The following is a 26,203-nucleotide window of genomic DNA, read 5'->3' on the forward strand; positions in this document are numbered from 1 at the left end:
TGTAGATATAATTTATATGATCTTAAAAGTCAGACCTTTCTTTCCCTGCCAATGACTTTTTGTCTCCAGTGCTGTTTTGTTTAAAGGCTTATTTATGCACTATTAAGGGATTTTTCTATGACTTTCATCATGTCTCTTCACATTGGGTGGAGAAATCTTCAAGGAAATTAGTATCTTCGAGTCTATACAGTCTTTTGCTATCGTCTTTGCTCTGACTTGGAACAAAGGCAAAAAACACAGGAAACGTAGAAGTGAGCACAGTAGAAGAATCCAAATGTCTCAAATGTCTTCTCATGCTACTTCTTTATTGCCTTTAATAAAAAATAGAGTCTGAATTGCAAGGATATTTTTAAGCCACATGAATCAGTATGCCCCTTCAGCTGGACTTTTCAAGGAGACTTTTTGAATGCTGAAATGATTAACAATATGTGAAGCTAAATTGCACAGAACCATGTGGTATGGCAGTAGTGGGTAGGAATACATATTAGTTTAAAGGCCCCTGCTGAGTGCAAGACAAAGACCCCCTTCCCCATTGTCCTCACTGATGGTGGGCTTGGGATGTATTTTCAGAAATAATTATTTACAGAGAACTTATAAAAACAAATAAATCACCGTCATCGCTGTGGTTGTCCCGGTTTGGGGATGTTTGTCTACTAGGCTTTCTAAATTGGGAGATTTAGAAATTTAATAAGAAAAACATTTTTTAAAATTTTTTTGAGGACCTCACAGTCTTCTACAAATACACTTTCGATTTTTATTACAAATCTTCTTAATGCTGTTGTTTACCATTGCATTTTTCTTTAATTTGAATATTTTAATTTATCATGAATCATTCCCATGGATTAACAACTTTCTATTCTAGTTAATCTAGTGGGATCTTCTATATGTTTTCAATGGTATGTTTGCTACTTCAAAGATTTCCCTGAATTTTACACATTAGAATTGACAGAACCTTTTGACACCTTGAATAAAGTAGGATGCTCTGGAAGGAGGTGCTAACAAAGAACCTCAAATCTGGAAAGCATATGTTTTAGAAAAATAAAATCATCTTGTTAGTAATCTCTAGATTAGACCTTCTGATACTATTATACGCAGGTTTTAAGATTAATGATATTGGTAGCCTCTAAAAACCATGGAAAAGGCTGTGGCTCAAAGAAATTATAAGGCAGTAGCAAACTATCAACAATATATTTTGAAATTGTAATTAAAATTAGCTGCAGTCAATCTGAGGCATTGAGCTATTAAAGATTTATAAGTTGCCTAAAATCTCAAATGTTTCTTAAGGTAATCACTTCAGTTGAGATAAAGGGAAGGTATATTATTTGCTACTTCAGTGCTCAAACCAGTATGAAACAATAAAATTTGTGATTATTACTCATTATTATGATGCCTATTGCAAAATTACAGCTAACCCTTAAAATTATGTAAAAAAAAAACACTAAATGTTGTTTTAGTCTTTCCTTAAAAGTTATAAATAAAACTTAAAAGTTGCCTAAACTGATTCATTTCTACTTGTGTGTGTAGCTAATTGTTCTATGAAAACTTTAGGCTTAACTCGTTGTAAATCTTTCATCATATCAGCTGTTAATTTATAAATTATTAATAGAATAGTGAAGGAAAAATCTTATATCAGAATTTATTCTTGTATGCCAAATGTTCTTTGTGGAATAGCACCGGCATAGACTTTTTTGTTTTTGTTCTGGGGAGCTTCAGTGTGTAAATATGCTTGTTTTAACAAACACAGTCTTACTAATACTTGTGATCCAAGGTGAAATTAAAGCAACTATGACTCAGAGAGCCTTCATGCTATTCTTTTTTTGGAAAATTTGTGGGAGATCCCGTCTCACCAGATAGAACACTGGGAAGCGGGATTATGTATGAAGTTTACCATTGATCTTTCCCTAATGCTGTCATGCAAGCATTTGTAACTTTTCGTGTGTGTGTGTGTGTGTGTGTGTGTGTGTGTTTTGAACGATCTCCAGGTTTGCTGCATGGGGTGGTGGAGAGCAGTTATCCCTAACTGAGCACATTCTCATTGTGTTGGTGTGCTCTGGTTCCTCCACATTGCTCCACACCTTCACCTTCCCACCCACGTAGCTCCACTACACTGTGGGGCTTGAGTCCCAGGTCTACGTCTCCTAACTGTTAGGGCAAGTTCTTTAACCACTGTGAGCCTGTTCCCTTAGCTGCAAAAATGAGGAACAGAGTAATACCTTATTAACACTAAACATTAAATAAGATAAATTATAAAATCAGTACATAGGGAATGTAAATTGGTGCAACCACTGTGGAAAAGAGTATGGAGGTTCATCAAAAAAGTAAAAATAAGCCTACCATGTGATCTAGCCATCCTGTTTATGGGTGTATATCCAAAGCAATTAAAATCAGGATCTCAAAGAGATATCTGCATTCCACGTTCATTTTAGCATTATTCATGATAGCCAAGACATAGAAGCAACTTAAATGTCCATTGACAGATGAATAAATGAGGAAATTGTGGTATATACATATAATGAGATATTATTTGACCTTTAAGAAAGAAGGAAATCCTTCCATTTGAAACAACGCAGATCAACCCGGAGGACATTACATTAAGTGAAGTAAGCCAGATGCAGAAGGATAAATATTACATGATACCACTTATATCAGAAACCTAAAAAAGCCAAAACTTATAGGAACAGAGAGTAGAAGGGTGAGTATTAAGGTCTGTGGTGGAGGGAAATAGGAGGGTATGAGCCAAAGGGTACAAAGTTTCAGTTATACAAGATGATTAAGTCCTAGAGATCTACTGTATAGCATGGTGCCTAGAGTTAACAGTATGTATTGTATACCTAACAATTTGCTAACAGAGTAGATCTTATGTTGTGTTCTTATCACAGAATAATAATAATAATAAGAGGGTGAGAGGAAACTTTTGAAGGTTACATATATGTTTATGGCATAGATTGTAGTGATAGTTTCACGGGTGTATATTTATCTCCAAACTCATCAGGTTGTGTACAGCTTTTTGTATGTCAATCAACCTCAACAAAGTGGTTTTGAAAAAATCAACATATAAATGCCTATTTTAAAAATTATTACAACCTAAAGCCATCTAACTCATGTGGTGTTTTTTTATTAAATAAGAGCTATATCTTGGTTAGTAGTTGAGATATAAAAGCTTAGGCCTAAATTCAGATAGAAACCTGGGGCAAATTGGTTATAAATTTTAAAACCAAGAGCACAGGTTGTCTTTTTTCCAGACTATCTTCTCAAGGGTGTTTGTAGAGTGAATAGCCTTGTAAGGTAGAGATAGCATCTCCCTGTGAGGCAAAGCACACGTTTGCTTATAGCTTGGAAATGGAGAGATGGTATCTCCCTCCAGATCAGGGTCAAACATGCTCACCACCCAGAAGAAAAGATTTGAGTTCCTTAAGCTCAAGGCTGCTCTTCTGTAATGCCACCCACTGTGAGTGCAGGCATCAGCTGGACCCCTTTCTGTCTCTCTGTGGGAAGTGGAACACAGGGAACTGGCACCAAATATGCTAATGCTCATGCTGCTTCCTGGGCTGTGAGTAAGAAAATCCTTTCTCCCTGTTTTAGGAGTCTCATATGTTCTGCCAGCAGCCGTGAAACTGTGTCAGGCTGACTTGTTGTCTCATAAATAGACCCTTCAGATCTTTTTTTTAAACAGCCTTATTAAGATATATTTTACATATCACATAATTCACTAATATACAGTGTGCCGTTCAGTAGTACTTAGTATATTCACATAGTTGTGCAACCACTACCATAATCCAATTTTAGATCATTTTCAACACCTCAGAAGGAAACCTTGTACACATTAAGACTCATTCTCATCCTGTTCCCCCCTACTCTGCTTGCTCTAGCTGTGCTGGGTTTATGTCAGAGCACAGGAGGGAAGGGCAGACATAGGAGAGCAGTTAAGAGGCTTTTGCCGCAATTCAGGGGACACATGATAGTGTCTTTGAGTGTAGTAGCAATAGCGAAGGTGGTGAGAAATAGCTGAGTGGAAGATACATTTTCAAAGTAGAGCCAATAGGATTTCCTGACCAATCGCCTCTGCCAAGAGGATGTGCTGATGGATTTTCCACAAGGTGTGAGAGAGTGAGACGAGTAAAGGATGAGTCAAAGGTTTTGGCCTGAGCAATGGGAAGGATTGAGTTGCCATGAAGAGGGTTGGGGAAGAATGTGAATATAACGGGTTTTGACAGGGAAGAACAGGAGTTCAATTTCGAATATGTTAATCTTGAAATGTCTATTAGACATCGTGGTGAGGTTAGAAAGACAGTATACAGAAGTCTGGAATTCAGATGAGAAATGCTGCTAAAGATATGAATTTGGGAATTTAAAGCCACGAGACTGCATGTGATCACCAAAAAGTGCGTGAAGAACAAAAAGAAAAACGTCTTAGAACTGAGCCCTGAGGGGGATGTCAACCTTTAGAAGTCAGAGAGATGAGGTAGACCCAGTAAAATCAAAGAGCAAACACACACAGTTTTGGACAGAGAGATTTCTTGGGAGAACATTGAAAGCATCATGTATTCTTTTTGTTGCAGGATGTGAAAATAATCTGTTGGGAAATGTGCGCTTAGACCTGGGTGTGATTTATACAATAAGTGATGGACAATTTGCTAATTGCATTTGATTCCTAAGAAAATGAAAGTGTTATTAAATAAACAGAGTCAGGGGAATGGGCTCTAGGTGCGTAAAGGAGAACTTGACCAGGCTTGTCTAGGTTTGGTATACATTAAACAAAAGCAAACAAATTAGTGTATGCTGTTTTATGTCCCTCAGGATCCTTATTCTAAATCATCATATCAGATCCTAAATATTGTACATTCAAGGATATATCACAATGGTACATTCTGGAAATAACACCTGAAGGATAAACTCTGAATTTAGAGACTTACTCTGAAAAAAATGTTACAATAAAAGATATATTATTTTCAGTTTCTCATAGTCACATTTAATGCTAGCTATTCAAAATTAAGTTTTGATTCTGGATTTCGGTTGTATTTGTAAAACTTTGAAAGACATTTATTTTTAAGAGCAAATTTAATTATGTTATTTAAAAAGTCTCATCGGTAGAATTGTACATCTTGAGAAAAAAATGAAGCACTCACCACTTCATTCATATTAGTTTGTTCTCCTTAAGGATGAGCCAGACTCAAGAAACATTTTATTTTTATGTAAAACTAAGGTGGTGTCTTATGTGATGCCAAACATCTGGATAAAACTGAAAAATATAGTTAGTCATCAATGTTTATGACTATCTGGATATTTGATGTCATGGAAATGATAAATCATAATTAGCATTTCAATTTGTCAAGCAGATGTTCATTGAAAAGCAAACATAACCTATTCCACAAACTGGAAGGGCATTTTAGATGACCCACCTAAGTATAATTGTTCTCAAAGTTAAAAAGAAACAAAATTTGGCAACATGATCCATTCAATGATGTGTAAAGATAGGATATGTGATGTTATAAATATAAATATGAGATTTTACACTAAGATAATGTGTTGAAATTTTATTTAACCTGTTGTGTCTTAATGATATTAATGACTGAAGACAGCAGCAGGCAGAATTATAAATTTAAATATAATTTACAGCATAGGTGTATATATAGGTATAAGCATATTGTATATTTTTCCCAGGTGTTTTTTGATTGTTTTGTATTTTTTATTGTAAATTGACAATTATAATTGTATAAATTTATGGGGTACAAAATGAGGTTATGATTTATGAATATAATGTGGAATAATTAAATCAAGCTAGTTAACATACCCATCAGCTCAAATACTTAACATTTTTTGTGATGAGAACATTTGCAATTTAGTCTTTTAGCAATTTTGAAATGTGCAATACTTTATTATTAACTGCATTCACCATGCTGTGCAATAAAACTCAAAAAATAAAAACTATTATACATTCCTCCTAACTGAGATTTCCTACGCTTTGACCATCATCTCCCTGTTACCCCACTCCTCCCTCCAACCTCTGTAACCACCATTCTACTCTCTATCTCTGTGAGTTCAAGTTGTTTTAGATTCCAGATACAAGTGAGAACTTACAGTATTTGTCTTGCTGAGTCTGACTCATTTATTTCACTTAGAGTAATGCTCTCCAGTTACATCCATGTTGTTGCAAGTGACAGAATTTCCTTCTTTTTTAAAGCTGAATAGTATTCCATTGTGTACCTATACCACATTTTCTTTACCCATTCATTTGTTGATGGACACTTAGGTTGATTTCATAACTTGGCTACTCCGAATAGTGCTGCAGTGAACATGGGAGTGCAGATCTCTCTTCAACAAACTGATTTCGAGTCTTTTGGGTAAATATCCAGAAGTGAGATTGCTGGGTCATATGGTGATTCTATTTATAGCTTTTTGTGAAACCTCCATACAATTTTGCATCATGACTGTACTGATTTACATTCCCACCAACAGTGTACCAGGATTCTCTTTTCTCCACATTCTTGCCAACACTTGCTATCTTTTGTCTTTTTGATAGTAGCCATTCTGACAAGTGTGAGATGATACCTCATTGTGGTTGTAATTTGTATTTCTGTAATGATTTGTAATGTTGAGCATTTCTTCACATATCTATTGTCCATTTGCATATCTTCTTTTGAGAAACATCTGTTCAGTTTTCTTGTCTATTTTTTAATTGGGCTTTTTATTTTGTTGTTAGTAAGTTGATTGAGCATCTTACATAGTTTGACTATTAACCACTTAATGGATATATAGCTTGCAAATATTTTCTCCCAATCCCTAGGCTGTTTCTGCATACTATTAATTTTTTCCTTTGCTGTGAAGAAGCTTTTTAGTTTGGTGCAATCCAATTTCTTTATTTTTGCTTTTGTTGCCTGTGCTTTGGGGGTCAAAACCAAAAAATCATTGCCCAGACCAATGTTCTATAGTTTTCTCCTATATTTTCTTCTCATAGTTTTAGAATGTCCCATCTTACATTTAAGTCTTCAATTCATTTTGAGTTGATTTTTGTATATGGTGTGAGATAAGGGTCCAATTTCATTCTTCTGCATATGGATATCCAGTTTTACCAATACCATTCATTGAAAAGACCATCCTTTTCCCCTTGCATATTCTGGGCATCTTTGTCAAAAATCAATTGACTGTACAAGCATGAATTAATTTCTGGGTTCTCTATTCTATTGCATTGGTTGATATGTCTATTTTTTTTTTGCCAATGCCATGCTGTTTTAATTTTTATAGCTCTGTACTATTATTTGCAATTAGGTAGTATGATGCCTTCAGTTTTGTTCTTTTTGCTTATGATTGCCTTGACTATTCTGGTTTCATTGTGGTTTCATATGAATTTTAGGATTGCTTTTACTATACCTATGAAAAATGACATTGGAATTTTGATAGGGATTGTCTTGAATCTATAGATTGCTTTGGGTGGTATGGACATTTTAACAATATTAATTCTTCCTATCCACGAATGCAGGATATCTTTCTTTTTATTTGTGTCATCTTCAATTTATTTCATCCACATTTTATAGTTTGCAGTGTGCACAGGTCTTTCACCTCCTCGGTTAAATTTATTCTTAAGTATTTTATCATATTTTTAGCTATTGTAAATGGGATTATTTTTTACCACTAAGTCTTTTTTTTTAAAAGTGGCATTGATATAGTAAAATTTTTCCATTGTGAATAATTATTAGCCTTAAAAGGATTTGATTTTAGAGTAGGAACAAAGATTTCTTAAGTAAACAATCTTTGGTTGCCAGTATCTTTGTCAAATCTTTAATATTCACCACAGCTTCATGTGGATGATTCTTAAGGAATACTGAAACAGAAAGGAAACCTAGAGTTCTGGGTGGTAGAGGAAATACATGGGCAGGCTCCGCTATCTGTACCTTCCTCCTCCATTTTCAGCGTTAATTTTCTTTTTCTTTTTTTCTTTGTTTTTGTTTTTGTTTTTTGTTTTTTGAGACAGAGTCTCATTGTGTTGACCAGGCTGATCTTGAATTCTTGAGCTCAAGTGATCCTCCTGCCTCAGCCTCTGGAGTAGCTGAGGTTACAGGATCATGCCACTGCATCCAGCTGTAGCTCAAATTTTCAATTTCTATTCTGACCGTTAAGTTTTGTGATCTATTTTCCTTTTCTAATAACCTTTGTTCTTGAAATATTCTTCCTCCTACAACTTAAAGAAAAAATACGGTAATAAAGAAAATCACAGCAGTATTAAAATGGCTGTAGAAAAGTCAATATTGTTATAGAGTACCCTAAAATTATTATTTTGAAAGGACAGCCCTCATTTGGATGTATAAACTGTGGAATTCTTATTTTTAAATTGTTCGTTAGTTTGTTGGCCTATGTACATATTTGTATTTTTATTTGAGGAATTTCAATTCCTCAAATGTTGGTGGTGTATATATACTTCTATATAGATTTATAAATTGGTGATGTTTCTATCAGAAGAGAATGCTTCCTTCTCTTTTTTCAGTGCCATCGTGCCATTTCTCAGACCACTGCAAAGAAATAGAGATAGATAAATATGAGAAAAGAGATCCAAGTAAAGACAGAATGGTGCATGTCCTTAGAATTGAAAATAAGGCATGCTTTACTTTTAAGAATAACATACTTTAGAGACTCAGTCAAAGAATTTTAAAGAAGCTAGAGTATAGATGTAGCAGTTAGGAAGAAGCATCATTTCAGCTAAAGTAAATTATTGGAGGGTAGAAAGGTCAAGAGATATCCCAGGGACAGAGCTTAGTCATGACAGAGAAGAAAGGATTAGAAACAGAAAAGAAGTGGAGTGTTAGGCATGAAGTCATAGAAGGGACTGAACCTTAATCAGATTTTTAGACAAACCTACAAACAAACCACAGCCCATGCTTACACCAGTTATAGGCCTGAGATTTGTCAAAACCAGCTCTCTAGGGGTGCACTCCAGTTGATTGTGAATAAAGGTAGCCCATGGAGAGTGGCCATTGTGGTCCCTGGCTCTGTGCTATGGAGTGAGGTGATAGGGATAAGAGACACATCACCTCTCCACATAAGTACCAGAGCCCATCAAGCTGCCTGTAAACAGGATTTCAAGAGATTCATACTTCTGTTTCTCAAAAGACTGCCATACCCAGCCATCTGATAGGAAATGGCATCTCTTGTTAATGAGTCTATGCCTTTATTTGCACCTTATCAGACTGAGAGATACTGAAGGTGGCAGTGATGCTGATAGTGTGGGACATGGGAGACATAGAGAAAAGCTGCAGGGAAGACTGAGATGGGAGAGAAAAGGTAATTTTTGAAATAGATTAGAAAATTTGCTTTCTGGGCAGTGAATATTCACTGGTCTTACAGTGTACCTTTTTTTCAGGGAACCAAGTTCACAGTTGTTAGAACTACAAGAGCAATATCAGATAATCATGTCATATGCTTATTTTTAATTTTTATAGGTGTCATTGATATAAACTATCTCAGTAAAGAGATTAATGTTAGCTTCTTATTTCTTCCCTTGAGAGGGAAGAAGAAATGGAACAGTCTTATTGCCACTTCTCATTGGAGCCAGTTTAGAATAAAAACAACCGAATGAAAAAAAAATGCTCTTACTCCCAATAACAACATTCATAACAATTTTCCTAATTTAACTCCTTTTCTTTTTGCTAAGGAGGAACAGTTGTATTTTTGTCATTAATGGAAAAGGGAACATTGCCTAAACAACCTATTATGAATTCTTCTGGGAAAGCATATTACAAATAATTGAAAACAAACCTGATTCTGTGAACTTGGCAGCAAATGTATAACAGAAAGCAATTCAGCCCTGGCCCCTGGATGATTGATTAAATGTTTTATTCCTTTTACCTTTCACTCACACTGTGTTTGTCAAGAGGAAAGAGAAAAAGAATGTTGTGAAACAAAGTCCACTTTAGACAAATAACTTACAATAATGATCAATGACCTCTAATCAGCTATTTATTCATTTTTCTTAAGTTTTAATGTTTCTAAATATTAGCTATTCTGCATGGGTTCCTGGGGAAAATGAAGCCCTGAGTTTCAGCATGTCCTCACTCCCCGCCAGCTAACCAACAACACAAGCTGTATCTGAGCTTCTTTGAGGGCACGGCCCTGCAGCTTCCTGTGGTCAGTTACAAGTCTGAGGCCAGCAAAGGAACAAGAACACTGTGTACTTGGTAAATCTACAGAAAACTTCATCTTCTGGTTGTGTGGGAGGAGAGGTCCCTTTGTGCACCCTGTTTCTTTGAAGGGACTAGAGACCCATTGGTGCTTTACAGATGTCGAGGTGCACAGAGCCAACATCCTAGAAACCTAGTAAATAAATAATTATGATCCAACTCTGTACAGAATAATGGTAGGAACCTAAACTTAGGCTACTGTTGACATGTATCATAATTGTTATGGTTCTATAAAGCATGTAAAATTGACACCAGACCTTTTCAATGAAACACTTTCTTACAACCTTGATATTTTTGAATGATACCTAGCCATCTGTGTACATCACAGGGATAAAACTGCAAATCTGGTGTCTCTAACAAAATTTTGCGTATAATGTTGGATTTATAGAGGGGCTCTTCTCACATCACATTCTTTTCTTTTTCATTTTTCTACTCTTAGAAACTACTGCCCAGATATCAGTAATTCTACAACCTCCTCTTCCTGCAGCCTTTGTGTTGGGACTCCATCAGCTACTCTAATTTCAGCCCCAAAAGCCATCATGGCAGGGGATGAGACTATAGGCCATCCCCAGAACAATAACCTCAGCACAGAGCTGGGGGGATTTGAGCTAGGAAGTCCGCTGGTCTTCCTTCCTCTTAATTGCTTGTGGGAAAATTGGGCATGGATAAGAAGACAAAACACAAGAACATGTCCTGCTGCCTTGATACACATTCTCCCATTGACATTCAGCCACCTTAGCATTTCCAAAATTATCTCTCCTCTCCATTGTGGGTGGAAACTTTGTTACTGCTACTCATGTTGTCTCAGGCTGTCCAGGTTGATAACAGGTAACTGCTATAAAGGGTGCAGCACATCCTGCTTAGCATAGAAACACAGTCATTTGCATTATTTTTCATACTCTTTCAAGAATAACCACAACTAACAGTAGTTTTTCCTGTGTAGTAGGTATTATTCTAATGAATTCACATAAATTATTTATTTTAATATACCAAACAGTACTATAAAATAGATATTATTATTTGCCTTTTATAGAGAAAACCGAGGCACAAAGAGATTAGGTAAATTTCCTAAACTCACACAGGCAGTAAGTGGCAGAGCCAGAATTTGGACATAAGCAATCTATCTCCAAACCAATATATATGATCTTAAACTGTGGTTAATTCTCTACACACACACACACACACACACACACACACACACACACACACACCTGCATATAAGCAGTTATACAAAGTATTGGGCACACAGGTATAGTCAATATTAGAAGAGTATACCTATACAAACATCCTTGCAGCCTTACACACAGACTCAGATTTATAAACCCAGTGAAATGAAAACTCGTCCATTTAAATATAGAATTTTGTTCTATAAAAATGAATTTAATGTTTTTGTTTATTTTTTTATTCCTTGTGCAATGAAAAAATCATAAAATTGAAGAGATAAGACCTGTAGTTTTCTCTTACAAAGCTGAGCTAGGGGGGTCATATTTAGAGTAATAGACCACATGATTTCTCTTGAAAACATATTAATAGAAACTTGACCAACTATGGATATTCAATTTTACTCTAAAGATGAAATGAAATTAAGTAGGTCAAGAGTAAAAAAATAAGAGATAGATGAAGAATAAGTAATGATATGGAAGGAGACATCAGAAAATTAATAATATGAAAACAAAACTAAGAGTAGAGGTGGCAAAAGAGGGAACATTCAGAGAATGTTGATATATAGGTGAGAGTAGGGAGTCGGTAGGCAAGTGTCAGAGGGTGGGAGGATGGTTACAATCACTAGGGACTCTAGTTTGCACACACACAATGTGAGGGACATTAGAAATATAGTTAGCCTATGGAAGATGCTCAATCTTGAGGAGCTTGTGTCTATGTTCAAATTCTTCTCTAACTGCTCTTAATAGTACGACTCCATAGTTTAAAGTCTCTGACATCTTGTTATTTGAGTATGAACCTTTCTGAACATTAAATCACCTGAGATTTCCAGCAACCATTTCAAAATGCTGCTTCTATACAATTGGGAAAAAATTCAAATTAATGTATTTATACAGCTTTTTATTTATATACTTGTAAAATAACACATAAGCACATACACAATTTATCTCTGAGGAAGCCTTGAGTCAGAGAAGGAGAATAAAAGAGACTGAATTTCTCTGTCAAGTATGTGTCTAGGTTTTATTCCAATCTAATGACACAGGATCTGGCGTCTGCCTGCTCCAAGATTTTGTTTTAATTTTAAACAAGTGTTCCCACACGGGAACTGAAAACAAAACAGGAAAACGTTGCTTAAGTTTTCCTTTGTGCTGTTATTATATGTCTTTCAAGTGTACTGATTGTTCTGTCTCACCAATGTAGGTCATTGTACTCTCAGTGGCTTTTTTTTTCCTATCAGGACTTTCTTTAATAGCTCTCCACATTACAGGATATTATGTTAGTTTCACAGTTATTTATTTTTGGTATTAAGACATTTTCTTCTTTTCCCTATAATTTGAAGTTTTAGTACTTCCTACCTTGTAGGATTTACTGTGAAATGTAATTTTTTTTGAACACCAGTGAATGGTTTTTACTTACTAAAATACTTAAATACTAACGCTGACATAACCAATTTCATTTGTTATGATGCTAGTAAGACTTTAGGAGTAGTTGGTTCTTATGTAGATAAGAATGCTTTAGCCCTCAACTCTTAAGCATGTTTCAGTTCTGGTTTTGGTCAGCATAGAGCTTTGCTTCTACCTACCAGAAGGGTCTTTACTGATATGGGTCAATGACTAGAGGTATTATTAGATCTGGGACTCTCCTTCAGCTTAGTGATCATTTGTACTCTACTGTGCGTCACTCCTGTCCCTCCCAGAAGGCCTGAGCACCATCTGATCCAGTGGTGAGTCCTGAGTGGTAACCTGGGGCCTAGTAAGCGGCCTACCCCAGGAAGTCTAGAATGAATAGAACAAGTAGGATAAATTCCACACAAATTCTTGAAGAGAAGCCAAGAGCTGGGGAAATAAAAGAATAAAGATAATTCCAGAAGATCAAGAGTAGGATAATAGAAAATGGAGTTAAAATGCTGGATCTATCAGAGAGAGGATTGGAATAGAAGCCCAAGTCAGATGATAGGATGAAGGGAAGGTACATGAACTAGGCTCTCTCACCAATGGTGAGCTTCCTGTTCTAAAAGTCTTCAAATAATGCCTACATGATCAGCTGTTATTTATTCAACAAATGCTTACTGAACCCCTTCTCTGTGAGGTAGTGTAGTGATGAGCACATTCAGTGAAGTTAGGCTAGAACTGGAACACATCCTAGCTGTATGAACTTAGCCATACTTGTTAAAATTTCAATGTCTGTTTTCTCTTCTTAAAAAAAGGAGATAATCATAACACAAGCTTCATGAGGATGTTGTAAGCATTAAATGAGTTAATATCATATGAGTTAATGTTATACATATAGATCAGATGCAAGAGTGTCTGATATCCAGTAAGTACACAATAATAGCCACTGTTATTTTTATGTGCAAGGTCTTGTGTATTGTACAGGGATTTCTGAAATAGCTGTGAAGTTGGAATAGATGACTAATAATTCTATTCTCTTAGGCTATCTCTGATTGGGGCACACCCAAAACAAAATGTGGAGCAATGCAAATGTTTGAGGAGAGTGAGAGAACTTGCTTCTGGTGATTTTCCTTCATGACTTGCTCTGAAGCTAGTCCACTTCGATTTCTTTCCTGGCTGTGAATTTCAGGTGACTGTATTCGTGTACAGTCTTAGGTTGACAGCATAAAGATTTAGCAATGACATCTGTATTTGACAAAATGCAAATGAGAAACTCCCTAAAAAGATTGAGAAAATCTATTTTGACAACTCTGCTTTTTTTCTATGTAAATATTACATACTTTAACTGGAGAAAGAAAACAAAAAAGATAAATGAAATATTTTCAACTTGGAATACTTTATTATTATTATTTGAAAGCATTTTAAAATATATGTAAAATGAACTCCTGTACGTTAGGGTCCTTTCAGAGCAAAAATCAGGGGGAACTGAAATTTGCATTTTATGATAATTTTCTCCTTTTGAAAATTCAAGCACTTAGTGGTCAGTTTTTCTTTTATAACTATGACCAGTGGGAATGATACCAAGATCTTCCATTCAATTATGATGGATTACAGAACACCCATATGGGCATGTTTCAGATCAAACTAACCTAAGCTTACCTTGAATAAGGGGCTTAGAAGTAAATGCTTTGCTGGATTGCTTTGAGTGGTACAAAGCAAGAACACCACCAGAAGCTTTTTGAAAAGAAGGACCATACCAATTTTGAGACTTTGAGAAAATTGGAACTCCTACAGCAGCTGAGACTATTTCTATTTTTTATCTTTCCTAAAAACGTAGTCCTTCTGTGTGTTCAGTAGTTCCATAGTAGTTAGAATGCACTGCTATATGAAATCTACGAAAAAACGTTGCAGCTAACTCTAATACAGCATGAGAGAGAGAGAGAGAGAAATGAAAATATACTCTTCTTTGACCAGCAGAAAAGCTACACAAACCTTTGATGTATAATATTATAGCTGGTTTCACTAGGAGAGAAAAAATAAAAATCTAAGATGACAAATTCTGTTTAATAGAACTAATTTTCTTATTATGCTGCAATTTATTAATGACTATTGCTTCCATAGTCAAGAATCTGTTTAAATATTTTGTAGGAGGCAAAGCTTTCATTCAGGAATGATGGTGCAAGAACTGTAGTTCTAAAAAACAGGAGAAAAGCAATTTAAGTTTCAGGGCAGTCGGAACCAAATAAGTATCAAAAGCAAAATGCCTTTTTATAGGAGAGTGAAAGACATGTTAAGACTAAGCTCAGGGGTAGAGTTGTCAATGGTACAGTCATATTTGTTAAACAGTTCATTAAGCTGACATTTCGCTGTATTCTTGGAATAGCTTAGTTATAGAAGTTAAGGTTGCACATAGTTCTTGACATTTTATTATTAAAGTCTTACTTTTCAAGCAGCTCAGTAGCCATCAACCATGTAAGAGTAGTTCTTTCGTTTGGGCTTATAAACTTCTAATGATAGTGGGATATTTATTAAAGACCTTCTAGTTAATTCTGTATACTACATGTTACATGAAAAGAAAGTCTTTCTACTTCTGGTTAGTAGTAATATTGAGGTACTTGAAGGAATATATCCATTTATACAAATATATTACATTTTATTTCTCTTTAGAAATGGCTCTATTAGTGTTTTTAATAATTTTTCATTGATTTACCCAAATATACAGATATATTTTTATATGTGCTTAAACTATTACAACTTAAATGATGTATTATATGATGATAAATAAAATTCACACTAAAATTTATGATGTACACTCAATACATGGAATTCAAAATATAGGTAAAATATAGTTAAAATATATACAAAGTCAAATTCTAAATGATACATGCAATGTGCAAATTGAAAATGTTTGATTGAAGAGAAAGTTAATTCATTGGCAGTCCTAGAATAGTCTATAATATTTGGGCACTGATATTGATTTATTCATTCAACAAATAGGTATTGAGAATCTATTATGTAATGCTCAATATGTTAAGTGCTGAAGATATACTATAAATAAGACAAAGTTATTACCCTCATTGAATTTATAGTCTAGTAGCAGACACAAGCAGACACAAGTAAATACGCAATGGAAATAGGGGAGAGTCAAGGGAGCTTGGAGAATTTATCAGAGGAACTCCTAGATTCATGGAGGTATGCATGAAAAGATGAAATTGGCATCATAGCTGAGAGCTTAGAGATGTACAAAGTACATCTGTGTAAATGGGGAGCAGTCAGGAAACAGAGAGGTGTTTGAGGAAGAGGCCCTGCAGTGTTGGGGAGCCTGTGGCCTGAAGGCTACGTGTGGCCTTCTAGGTCCTTAAGTGTGGCTTTTCGACTGAATCCAAATTTTACAGAAAAAATCCTTTTATTAAAAGCAGTGCAGTAGAGAAAGATGAAGCCTTTCTTGCCTCTTTGGGTGCTTAAAAAAAGAACAATCTTGAAATCAGAAGGCCACAAGTTCTTCATCCTAGAAAGTGACCACGTAGCAGGCATCCAACAAATATAGTTGAATGAATGAGTGACTGACAGACTATATGAATGAGAAATATTGAAACGTGAAGAGTAGGACCAGAGATGAAGCTCTGAGAAGTAAGCATGTGTTTTAAGCCTTCCGAGTACCTAATTTTCTGACTGTGCAAATAGCAGTGTTTGAATTAATAAAAATAATTCCAAAAATGACAACTGTTAGTTGGAGAAAATGACAAAATACAGAAAGTGAAAAGAAAATTTCAATAAACCGTGCCTGGTATAACAGGAAATAATGTCCAGGAAAAGATTGAGTCTATGATCCTCTGTTTGCGTATTAAGGTCCCAAAGAATTTTGATGGGAAAATCTATAGACTGAAATGTTTAAATATTTTAGTAACCTGTATTATAAATGACATGTTATGCAACTTTTATTATTTATCCAGTGTATTTATATTACCCATGTATTACTGTTTCACGAATTCATATTTTTATAACATTTTAAGATATCCCAATATTGCTTTGATTGAAGATTTTAAAAACTGCAATGAAAACTTTCTGATAAGGTAAGGTTATTTTTCAACAACTATTCAGTTACGTATAATAAAACTAGTAACAATTCATAAAAGATTATAATACATTTAATACCAACCTTTCTGCTAGAAGCAAGGTAGTCTGTAATTGTTATAATGGTTATTTATTAATGGTTACTGATTATCCATAGGGTTTAAGTAATACACTTATAATCCTAATATAGTTTATTTTTTATTGACTCTTATAAATAATAGCATGTCAAATTTATAAGTTGGACAATGAAATAGCCAGGAAATGATTTGCCCAAGGAAGGAACTAGCCAATGGATAAGGTCCACTCTGCTCTGATTAACAAAATTAAGTTGAATAGTTCTTAAGTTCAAATCCAATTTATGCTTCAGAAAACACATTTACGTGTCATTCTCAGCTAAAAACATCCCGTCAAAATGAAACTCCCTTGTAATAGAGAATAAAGTTAACTAATATTTAACTATTATTAACAAGCATAATAGACTTAGATGTAAGGAAATCATGGATCAAAGCTGTTAATTTCCTAATTTTCTCTAAATCAACTTAACTCAAGTGCTTGGGTAGAAAATTCTATGAAGGATTACTGAGTTTAATTTCATTTTGTGAAAATAGCACACTCAAAGATTTACTCATATAGTAAGAGAATAATCATATAAATTATATAAATATAATAAAAGGAAAAAATCTGATTCATTATTCTATGAAATTGCTTTTTAGATAGAAAGCTAGTTGAACTTGCTGAAGATTTGGGAATTACATAAATTTCATTTATTCAAAGGTTTTTATTTAGCACTTAATTTTTACCAGATGCTGTCCTGTGTGCTGGGGATTATGTCAATTAACAAAACAAAAATCCCTAAACTCTTGGGACTCAAGTCCTAGTGGGTAGAGAGAAACAATCAACCGTAGTGCCCCAGGTGGAAGATGAGGCAAGCTTGGTGCAAGACAGTTTTAATGGAGGTGGTAAATGTTGAGATGCTTAAAGTAGAGCCAATAAGATGTGAAGATAAAGTTGATGTAGAATGAAAGAAAACAAAAGGAGTCAAGCATAAGTGTAAATTGTTGGTCCCAAGTAGCTGAAAGGATGAAATTATTTAGTGTGGTTGAGAATACCGGGCACAAAGAGCAGGAACTCAGTTCGAAATGCGTATTAGACAGCTGAGTAAATTTAGCAAGTAGGCAGTGGGTTTCTGCATTCTGACCTTCAGAGAAGTCAGGCCTGAAGAATTAAATGTGAGAGACATCAGTATAGATGGAATTTACAGCCCTGAGCTTTGATGGTATTACTAAGTAAATATGGAGAGTAGAAGAAAAGGCCAAGGGCTGAGCACTGTGTGGTGCTCCAATATAAGAAAGTCAGGGAGGAGCCAAAGTAGTAGTGAAGGAGACCGAGAGGGCACAGCTGGAAAGATAGAAAGAAAATAAGGACCGCGTGTTCTGGAAGTCAGTGTAGTAATCAGTTGTTTCAAATGCTGCCAATAGGTCCAATATGGCAAGGACTGAGAGAGTGGGTCATTTTAGCTGGTAATGGGAAGGACGTTGACGTCTTTCCCAAGAGCAGCCTCAGTGGAATGGAGAAAGATCAGTGGAATAATAGGAGTATTGTGAAGGAGTTGGCCAAAATGTACCTATTTACCATTCAAAGCCATACCCAGAGCCTTCAATCTGTGCTGGAAAAACAATAACACAGTTGCACTATCCCCTTTCCCTAAGCTTCCTACAGCTCACCTCCCTTCCCCAAGCATATTCACTGAGGCTTCCAGATCCCTGGATTCCACATTCATGAATTCAACCAACCTCGGATCAAAAATATTAAACAAAAATTTGCATCTGAACTGAACATGCACAGACTTTTTTCTTGTCATTATTCCCTAAGAAATATAGTATAACAACGGTTACATAGCATTTATATTGTATTAGATATTAGAAGTAATGTAGAAATGATTTAGAGTATACAGGAGGGTGTGCATAGGTTACATGCAAATACTACACCATTTTATATCAGGGACTTGGGCATTCACAGATTTTGGTGTCCAAGAGGGTCCTGAAACCAACCCCCCACAGATACAGAGACTTTACTTTTTTTTTGTTGTTTTCACACATTCTAAAATAAAAGAGATTAGGCTCATTTTTCAAAGTTATCTTCATAATCTTAATTTCTCCCCCTGAACTAATACTATTAAGCATGATTGGATATGAGGTTTCCAGATGTCTTAGCCACTCACTTACATACAAATTCTTTGACTACACCTATAGATAGCTAACTTCAACCTGCACATAGGGATTTATTGTTCTATCTCCTGGGGTCAGCTTACTTCAACTTGTTGTAGTAAGATTTTAAAATGTTCTAAGAGTGCATACTACACATAATGTTGTCAGCTGTCCACTTCTGCTACTCATTTCAAAGTTTCTGAGGCTTATTGATGATCTTCTAGCAGCCTTCATTCTCCCATCCATCCATTCACTCAACAAACTTTGATCATTGGGGAGGGTATTAGGAGTATAGCTTTTCTAGCCTTCTGAAGCAAATGCAGCAATACAAATAGACAAGCATAATAAAAAGGGGCAATTATCTATACTAGAAATATGAGTATTTGCTGGATAAACCACTTTTAAAATGTATTCTAAAAGAAAAATGCCTTAGAGGCACAAAGGTCTGTCTTCAAGGGAAACATAATTTAAATAGTACGCTTACACTAATAAAAACAGAATTATGTCAGCGAATAGAGTGTAATGTTGATTTAGTCATTTGGTTATAAAATGAGTTTTTTCCCCTTTATTTGCCAACTAATTTCAAAGAAAACTGTAATTTTAAAATGCAAAAAACCAGTTGATAATCATAGGCTGATATTTTCAGTTGTAATGAATTCCTGTGACAGCATGAACATACACCCACTAACACGTCTGTAATAGAAACCAATTCAGGAGACCCTAGATGGCCACAGATTTCCCAGGGCCTCACAGCAAGACAGTGGTGGTCTCGGGGATTGATACTTTTCATCTTCCTTGAAGATAGACATCCTCCAGTTGTCACCCCGTAGGAAATCAGGAAGTATGCTAAACTATCCAGTGGACTTGGAATTACACAGCATTGTGCCAGTGGAAATATCCTATCCAATATTATGGTTTATTTTGAAGGGGGGTGGAAAAAAATTAAAAAAAAAAAAAACATGTTGGAAAGAAGCTGCACTCAACATGGCCAAACAGCTGGCTGGTTTTATATCCCAGAAACAGCTTGGGACTAACTATACTCACAGGATCTCTTGGCAGAGTAGCTTGATGAAAATACCAAAGCTGTGAGAAGTGTTCTTTTGCTGAATCCTTCATGTAGCTATCATATGGTTTATTAACCTAAATTAGAATACATGCACCTTTTTTTAAAGAAAGTCTTTGTATGTCTAAGTGAGGAACTTACTGATTCCTTATACAACACAAATGTGCTTCGCCACAGCGTTAATACCAAATAAACCTTAATAATTTTCAGAAACTGTAATCCTAGACATGTAGTGGTTTCCTCCTTTCTTTCAAATAGCATTTTGGGGGGCAGTCAAGGGAAAACCTGATAGACATTTAAGCATGAATTCAAAGGCACTGGTGACTTTTTTGAATGCCAAAATTAACCTCCAAGGGAAATTTGTTGTAATGACTTCATGCATCTATTTATTCAGTCTCTTAACATTTAACTGATACCTCCGTAAGCAATAAACACAACTTAATTTTAAGTATATTTCTGGCTCCTCTGCTAGATGCCATAATTGTGGAATACAGAAGATTTATTTTGCTCTTTTAGAATTTCTTACATTAGAGGGTATTCAGTATTTTGAAATTCAGTATTGTGGAAAACCTTGCATACTATCACCCCCAAAATGTTTTGATTAAATGAATTTATTCTTTACTAAGTATCCAAGGTAGAGTCAATTAGCTAGGACATTTCATATTTTTATTATGAGGCATTTTGAGTTTATTCTTTGTGACATCGGAATTAGTTTCTCATCTCAGAGTTTGCTGTATTTCTCTAGTGACTCAAGTAGTTATTGGCAGTCAGTTTGTAAAAAGCTCCCTGGGATTATCTAAATGCAGGATGTTAGGAATGGAAATACATATCATTGCCTCTCCTGTCAAAAAATGTAATTAACACACATGATATATCATCTCGCAAAAGTGTATGAAAATTTCAGTGGGTGACCCTAAGTCATATCTCCCCAGTGTACGCACTAACTGCCCTGTCCCTGAACATCTCCCGCCCCAGCACAGGACTCTCTCTTCTTGTATTCTTGTCTCTTTAGCCCCGTGTGCCTGTGTATGTGTGTGTGTGTGTGTGTGTGTGTGTGTGTGTGTGTGTTTTCAGTTGAAAACCTACCACTCAATTTTAATTTCTTTAACAATTTTGATTTGATTCAATTTATTGCATAGGTAATATTCCATTTACATAGTGCAGAAAAAGTGAAAATATATACTTCTTCCAACCTTATTCTTTTTATGATTAAATGTAATTCATTATATGTAATTCATAATGTATAATTTATTTAACCAGTGTCACACTGATGGACATTAGGTTGTTTTCTAGTCTTTTGTTATGACCAAAGAAATGCTGAAAGAATAATAATTGTCTTTGTCAGTTCAGGCTGCCATAGCAAAATTCCATAGATTGGGTGGCTTATAAGCAACAGAAATTTATTTATCACTGTTTTAGAGGCTAGAAGTTTGAGATCAGGATGACAGCATGGATGAGGACTCTCTTCCTGGCTTGCAGACTGCTGACTTCTCGTTGTATCCTTATACAGCGGAAAGACAGCTAGCTGGCTCTCTGGCCTCTGCTTATTAGGGCACTAATCCCATTCTTGAGGGCTGCATCCTCATGACCTAATTACCTCCAAAGGGCTCACCTCCAAATATCATCACACTGGGATTAGGGTTCCAACATATGAATTTAGGGGAGATACAAGCATTCAGTCTATTGGATATATTCAGTCCATATGTAATATACTAATAATATCTATATTATTTTCTATGTGTAGTATAATTCTCAGAAGTGGAATTGCTAGATCGAAAATCCTGTGCATTTCTAATTTTGATATTAATAGTTATTGCTACATTGACTTTCTTAGGGGTTTGTGCCATTTTACACTCATACCCATGAATGTAGGAGATATGCCTATACCCCTTAGTCTTGCCATTAGAGAATATTACCGATATTTGGAGGTTTTGTCAATCTGAAAAAATGGAAAGTTTATCAGTGTGTTTTTAATTAACATTTCTCCTATTTCGAGTGAGGTTCAGTATTTCATCAAAAGTTTAATAGCCATTTTTATTTTTTTCTTTGAATAGTTCACTCATTTATTTGTTCACTTTTGTGTTATGGTGTTGTCCTTTTCTTTGATGATTTACAGGAGTTCCTTAGGTATTAGGGACATACTTTCTTTATCTGTGATAGGAATTCCTTCTATCAGTTTGTCCTTCATTAGAATTCTCTGCTCTTGAGAAGTTCCTGAGAGAGCACATCAGCCTTGTGCACATTTGGAGGGCAGTTCCTTGGCAATTTCTCCATTTCTTTTTTTTTTTTTTTGCATAGCAAATGGTTTGATTCAATTATTCTGGTGTCAATTGTGCTAAATTATTTTTCTAAAACCTTCACCATTCTATCCAGGTTTAATGTATTTTCATATAGTGTATTTTTCCTGGAATATGTTACATTCTTGGTAAAATTTTGACTTCTTGGTCTATCAATAACTAAAAAAGAAACCAAAATACAACCTATTGAAATCTCTCACTGTGATTATAGATTTGTCTGATTTTACTTGTAATCTGTTGACTTTGCTCTCTTTATTTTAAGGCTATATAATTTGATGCTTTCACATACAGAATTATTTTAAGTTCCTGATAGATTACTGATTTTATCTGATATTTTATAACTTTTTTTAACCAAGTTTTTTGATTTCCTACTGTATAATAGATTCTTAAATAATTTAGGTCACAATACTTTTCATAAAAGGAATAATTAATTTAAGAATTTATGTGAAAGGTGAAAGGCGCAGATCCTGTTTCAGTCTTCTATGTGTGGCTATTCAGTTTTCCAGCACCATTTATTGAATAAGGATTCTTTTCCCCAGTGTATGTTTTTTGTCTGCTTTGTCAAAGATTAGTTGGCTATATGCACATCCGATAAAGGGCTGATAACTAGAATCTATTTAGAACTCAGGAAAATCAGCAAGAAGATATCAAACAACCCTATCAAAAAGTAGGCAAAGGACATAAACAGAAACTTTTCAAAAGAAGATAGACAAATGGCCAACAAACATATGAAAACATGCTCAACATCTCTAATCATCAGGGAAATGCAAATCAAAACCACAATAAGATAGCACTTTTATCCAGTGAGAGTGGCATTTATCAAAAAGTCCCAAAACGATAAATGTTAATGTGGATGCGGAGAGATGGGAACACTCATCCACTGCTGATGGGACTGCAAACTAGTACAACCTCTGTGGAAAATAATATGGAGATACCTCAAAGAGCTACAAGTAGAACTACCATTTGGTCCAGCAATCCCATTACTGGGCATCTACCCAAAAGAACAAAAGACATTCTATAAAAAAGACATCTGTACTCGAATGTTTATAGCAGCACAATTCACAATTGCAAAGATGTGGAAACAACCCAAGTGCCCATCAATACATTAGTGGATTCATATAATGTGGTGTATGTATACCATGGAGTTCTACTCAGCCATGAAAAACAATGATAATCTAGCACCTCTTGTATCATCCTGGATAGAGCTGGAACCCTTTCTACTAAGTGAAGTATCCCAAGAATGGAAAAACAAGCATCACATGTACCCGCCATCAAATTGGTATTAACTTATCGACACTTAAGTGTACATACAGTAGTAACATTCATCGGGTGTCAGGCAGGTGGAAGCAGGGAGGAGGGGATGGGTATATTCACACCTAATGGGTGTGGTGCGCACCATCTGGGGGATGGACACGCTTGAAGCTCTGACTTGGGTGGGGCAAAGGCAATATTCATAACCTAAACATTTGTACCCCTGTGATATGCTGAAATAAATAATTAAAAATAATAATAATAAAAAGAATTTATGGAAATCCTAGGAAGGTCAAGTTGATGCAATGCCTTGAACAGAGGAATACAGATAATTGTAGTATATAGAGAATGCCTCAGGTACAAGCAAATGCATTGCATGTAGACATATTAAAAGTACCATAACATACTTGAATTATTTCGGTAGAGTCCAGTGAGTAAACATGAACCTGAATCGACCTGAGAGAATGAGAACTTACCTTTATTTTTCCAAGAAAAAAGAAACAAAATCAGATATTAATTCTTGGTACACTTAATTGTTATATTATTTCCCACATTGTGTAGATTCACATCTCTTTAATCAATGGAAGACCAAGTGCTGATGATCCTTCTCCTGAACTTTTGGAATTTACCTCTGCTCGCTATATTCGCCTGAGATTTCAGAGGATCCGTACCTTGAATGCTGACTTGATGATGTTTGCTCATAAAGATCCAAGAGAAATTGACCCAATTGTCACAAGACGAGTAAGTTATGATGAAATATTGGAGCCTGTGAATGCTATCGCACCTATCTTTGTAATTGTCTGCTAAAGAATTTAAAAGGAAGTCTTTCAGTGATTTGCAGGAGTGGCTAATTCTCTATTACTATTTAATTTTAAACTTTTCAATTATTTTTATTAATAATAATTATTATTTAAAGTTCAATAGACTTTCCTTTGTTCAAACCCAAGCTCTCACACTTATTAGGTGTATAACACTTATCAAACTTTTTAACATTCTTAAATTTTAATTTCTTTTTTTATAAAGTGATGATTATGTCCAGTTCATAATCTTATTTTTGAGGACTATATTACTTTTTGTCAGTTTAGGTAATCTTCATTACTATTATAATTGGCTTTGAGGAGTTACTACTGGAAATTCAGGGGCTTTGAAACATTTTTGGCTGCAACCCACTTGAAGAAATACATTTTATATCATTACCCAGTACACACACACACACACACACACACACACACACACACACACACACAGAGCAATATGTAGTAGTATCAGCTGGTGATCTTGTGCAAATACAGATTCTGAATCAGTAGTTCTAGGGCAGGGCTGCGATTCTGCAATTCCACAAAATTTCCAGGTAATGTCGATGTTGCTGGTCTGTGGACCATTTTGTCTAATCAAATAATTTGGTTTTATGCTTCATAAATGAATCATAAGCCACAGTGTTAAAAAAAAAGCATTGCTGTAGGGGAAAACTGATTCTACATACTGTTTTATTTCTCCTTACAAATTAAATATCAAGGGAAAAAAGGTTAAAACATCTTTTCAACAGATCTTTGAACACGGGAGCTAACAAGTGCTCTCTTCCAGTGTTAAATTGGAATTTGTGGGATTATGATACACGTGATCAACCCAGATTGCTACAAGTGATAACTGCACTTCCTACTTACTTGCTACCACGTTTACTGGTTTATGGCACCTCCCAAATATGCTGCTATACAACCAAAACATTATTACCAAGGGAGTCAATTCAGCCATAAATCCATAAAGCAAATCTATGCTAGCAGAGTATCTGCTGGATGACTAAATGTATAGATAAGAAAGAGGATTATAGGGAGAAACTAATATTGTGGGGCAAAGCACTTTTTTCTAGAATGATCCTGCTAAGGTCAGACCACTGCTACCAACTGCCAAGTTGCTAAATTAGTAGGCTGAATATTCACAGTTCCTGAATAGTCTTCATATCTTTTCTCTCCTCTTACTTAATTTCCCCACATCTAACCTCTCCGTCCTCATAAAATAGCATTTAAAGTTTCAATTATTCCCATACGACATATGTCAGATGTTTTAGTGCCCTGTATTTTCCAAACCTGAAATAATGCTACCTGGACTTATATTTCAACATATTGCAAATTGTCTCATGCAGAACTAATCATTATTTTATAGCAATGCTTAGATTCTTCACTCGTTTAAAAAAACACTTTTAATTTTAATTTTGCCATAACTTAAAAATATACACCAAGGAAGACTGAATAATATTGAAGGGAAATTTAATCTTTCCTGACAGTATATCTATCAGAGAGGAAAAAAATCAATGAAAATAAATTAGTGTTCCTTTTATCATCTTTTACAGGAGGTAGAGTGGGGGCTGGTGTGCACATCTATTATTTATAACTTTATTGTACATGAGCCTCTAAAATGGTGCAGAAGTCAACATATAAATATGTTATTTTGAACGTACTCAAGTTCAATAAACGCTACATGTAAATTTAAATATATAAAAATAGGATATTGAATTTCAGCTCCTCTTCATGACTCAAAAGCAAAGCATTATACATTTATATTTAAAATAGATACCCCAATTTTAAAAGTACAT

The 26,203-nt window shown here is 35.1% G+C and overlaps 1 protein-coding gene across 1 annotated transcript in view; it reads left to right on the forward strand.

Moving 5' to 3' along the window:
* The window catches only part of LAMA2 (laminin, alpha 2), a 551,451-nt gene that overhangs the window by 66,908 nt on the left and 458,340 nt on the right, over positions 1-26,203 (forward strand). The window contains exon 5 of the mRNA XM_012660792.1: positions 24,175-24,354. Within this exon, the coding sequence (XP_012516246.1) occupies positions 24,175-24,354 (180 nt within the window). The remainder of the gene's footprint in view (positions 1-24,174; positions 24,355-26,203) is intronic.

This window comes from Propithecus coquereli, unplaced genomic scaffold (genome assembly GCF_000956105.1).
Source record: "Propithecus coquereli isolate 6110/MARCELLA unplaced genomic scaffold, Pcoq_1.0 Scaffold68, whole genome shotgun sequence".
NCBI classification, from domain to species: Eukaryota; Metazoa; Chordata; class Mammalia; order Primates; family Indriidae; genus Propithecus; species Propithecus coquereli.